Below are 2,159 nucleotides of genomic sequence, written 5' to 3' on the forward strand. Positions count from 1 at the left end.
TTCTCTGTGAATGCTGCCGTACCCCCGCCTCGCAGCGCAGCCGCCCCAGCCCATCACTGCTGTGACCCCCAGGGCCCCCTTCTCCTTGTTCTCCTTTCTCACAGCCCCTCTCCTTCTCCCCGCTGCAGTCAGCCACGCTCACAGCACATGGGGAGGAATCCACGAAGCTGCCCACCGGCTCAGAGAGCAGTGAGGAGGAGGAAGAGGAGAAGCTGGACCTCTCTTCAGCCAGGAGGCGAGGCCCCATCCGCACGATGTGGCAGTGGGGGAGGGACGAGGGCTGCGAGGGGGAGCCCTGGTCTGGACTGTGCTCCCCCCACCATGCCCATGCTGGGGGTGACACGTCCTGTCTGTGTCCCGCAGGCTGACAGACGAGGAGCTGATGCGAGCGTGCGGGGGTCGCACGGCACACAAGTAAGTGGTTAGTGGGGGCTGCACAGTTGGGCTCCCCTCTCCTGGCTGGGGCTTTCGAGCAGAGGGGGGCACGTTCCCTGCCAGGGAGGTGCCAGACCCTGGCTGCCCATGATCCTCGCAGGGGTGCCCGTCACGGCCTGACCATGGGTGCCAAGCTGGCACGCCTGGAGGAGCAGGAGCGAGCCTTCCTGGCCACCTACCGACACAAGGAGCGGCAGCATGAGCCCCCAGAGAGCAGCCCCCCAGCAGAGAAGCGGGAAAAAAAGAAGAAGAAAAAAAGGAAACAATCCAGGGACAGAGCTGATCCTGAAGTGCTGCAGAGCCAGGAGCCAAGTGGAGAAGAGGAGGTGGTGGGAGAGGAAGGGAGGGTCGTGAAGAGGAAGAAGAAGAAGAAGAAGCAGGAGCTAAGTGCAGAAGAGGAGGTGGCAGGAGAGGAAGGCAAAGCTGTAAAGAAGAGGAAAAAGAAGAAGAAGCAGGAGGAGGAGGACAAAGAGCCAGTTGAGAAGAAGAAAGAGGAAGAAGAGGACAAAGAAGAGCTGGCTGAGACAGACGTACCTCTAGAAAGCACAGATGGCCCAGACAAGGCTAGGTACAGCCCCAGGAAGAAGAGGAAGAAGAGGAAGAGGGAGCCAGAGTGAGCAAGGGCCAAGGCTGCCGTGCTGCGCAGCTGCTGGTACCATTTGGCTGTGAGGGTCCTGATCCTGCCTGCTGGCACCGATGGGTGCCCAAGGGTACTCCAGGCTCTTCCCAGGTGGAGCCCAGCGCTGTGGCCCAGCTGCATGTTCGCTGCCGGGGGATGCTGGGCAGGGACTGGTTGGTCCGGGGCTGGATCGAGCTTTATTTCACTCCCTAAACCTTCCTTCCATCAGGGGTGACCCCAGTTCCCACCAGGCCCTGGGGCAGGGACCTATTTGCCGTGGGTCTGTCGCAGAGCGACACAAGGGGACAGACCCCACAGAGTATTGAAATACTTTTTTCAAGGGCATGAATAAATCTTTATTGCAATGAAACTATCCTGAAGTGCAAAACAGGTCGCAGATCCTGGATTGCGTCTACACCTAGAAGCACTCGGATAAGGCACCAACCCCAAACAGAGCCCACCTGGCAGCTGCCCCATCAATCCCAAGCTCCCGAGGGCTTTGGTCTGCAGTGAACTTCGATCTGGCTGGCAGAGCGGGGTAGGACTGAAGCCCGGTGAGGTGCTGAGCATCCTCCTAGCAGAGCGCTATGGCTTTGGCAGAATTAGGCTCTGATCTGCTATGCCAAAGCCTAGCCCAGCCCCTGCTGAGCCCCAGCCCTAGGTCAGCTGCAGGACGCAGTCTGTCTCAGGGTACGGTGGCAGGTTTAAAGCGTATTTCTCCTGGAGCGCGGCGGGCACAAACCTGCCCCCAAGGAAGTGGTAGCGGCCGGCAAAATGCATGGCTGCCTTCTTGGGTGCCGTAAGCGAGATGAGCATGTCGGGCTGGAGACCGTCCGCCTTCCCCTTCTCCACGTCCCAGCCTGCAACAAGCCCCGAGGCCAGGCTGGAGCCGGGAAGTCTCCGGCCAGGCCCCTTCTTCCAGCAGGTCCGGCCGTTACTCACCCGAGGGGATGTCGATGCTGGCGATGGGCACCGTGATGCGCTCAAGGGTGCTGAGGATACTGCCGAAGGGCTCCCGTACCGCTCCCTTGAAGCTGAATCCAAAAATGGCATCCACCACCAGGCCGTAGAGCTCATCGATGAGCGCAGCCTGCGGCGGGGAAGG

The 2,159-nt window shown here is 60.5% G+C and overlaps 2 protein-coding genes across 2 annotated transcripts; one reads left to right on the forward strand and one right to left on the reverse strand.

Annotated features, from left to right (window-relative positions):
• Positions 1-104: 104 nt before the first annotated feature.
• GPATCH4 (G patch domain containing 4) lies at positions 105-1,052 on the forward strand (the record flags this gene model as incomplete). Its single annotated transcript, XM_009699680.1, has 4 exons — positions 105-235; positions 364-414; positions 536-725; positions 792-1,052. Coding segments are annotated over 4 exons (633 nt in total), but the record flags the coding sequence as incomplete, so codon positions are not given.
• Positions 1,053-1,711: 659 nt separating this feature from the next.
• APOA1BP (apolipoprotein A-I binding protein) lies at positions 1,712-2,156 on the reverse strand (the record flags this gene model as incomplete). Its single annotated transcript, XM_009699681.1, has 2 exons — positions 1,712-1,914; positions 1,997-2,156. Coding segments are annotated over 2 exons (363 nt in total), but the record flags the coding sequence as incomplete, so codon positions are not given.
• Positions 2,157-2,159: the final 3 nt, after the last annotated feature.

This window comes from Cariama cristata, unplaced genomic scaffold (assembly GCF_000690535.1).
Source record: "Cariama cristata isolate BGI_N322 unplaced genomic scaffold, ASM69053v1 scaffold26494, whole genome shotgun sequence".
NCBI lineage: Eukaryota > Metazoa > Chordata > Aves > Cariamiformes > Cariamidae > Cariama > Cariama cristata.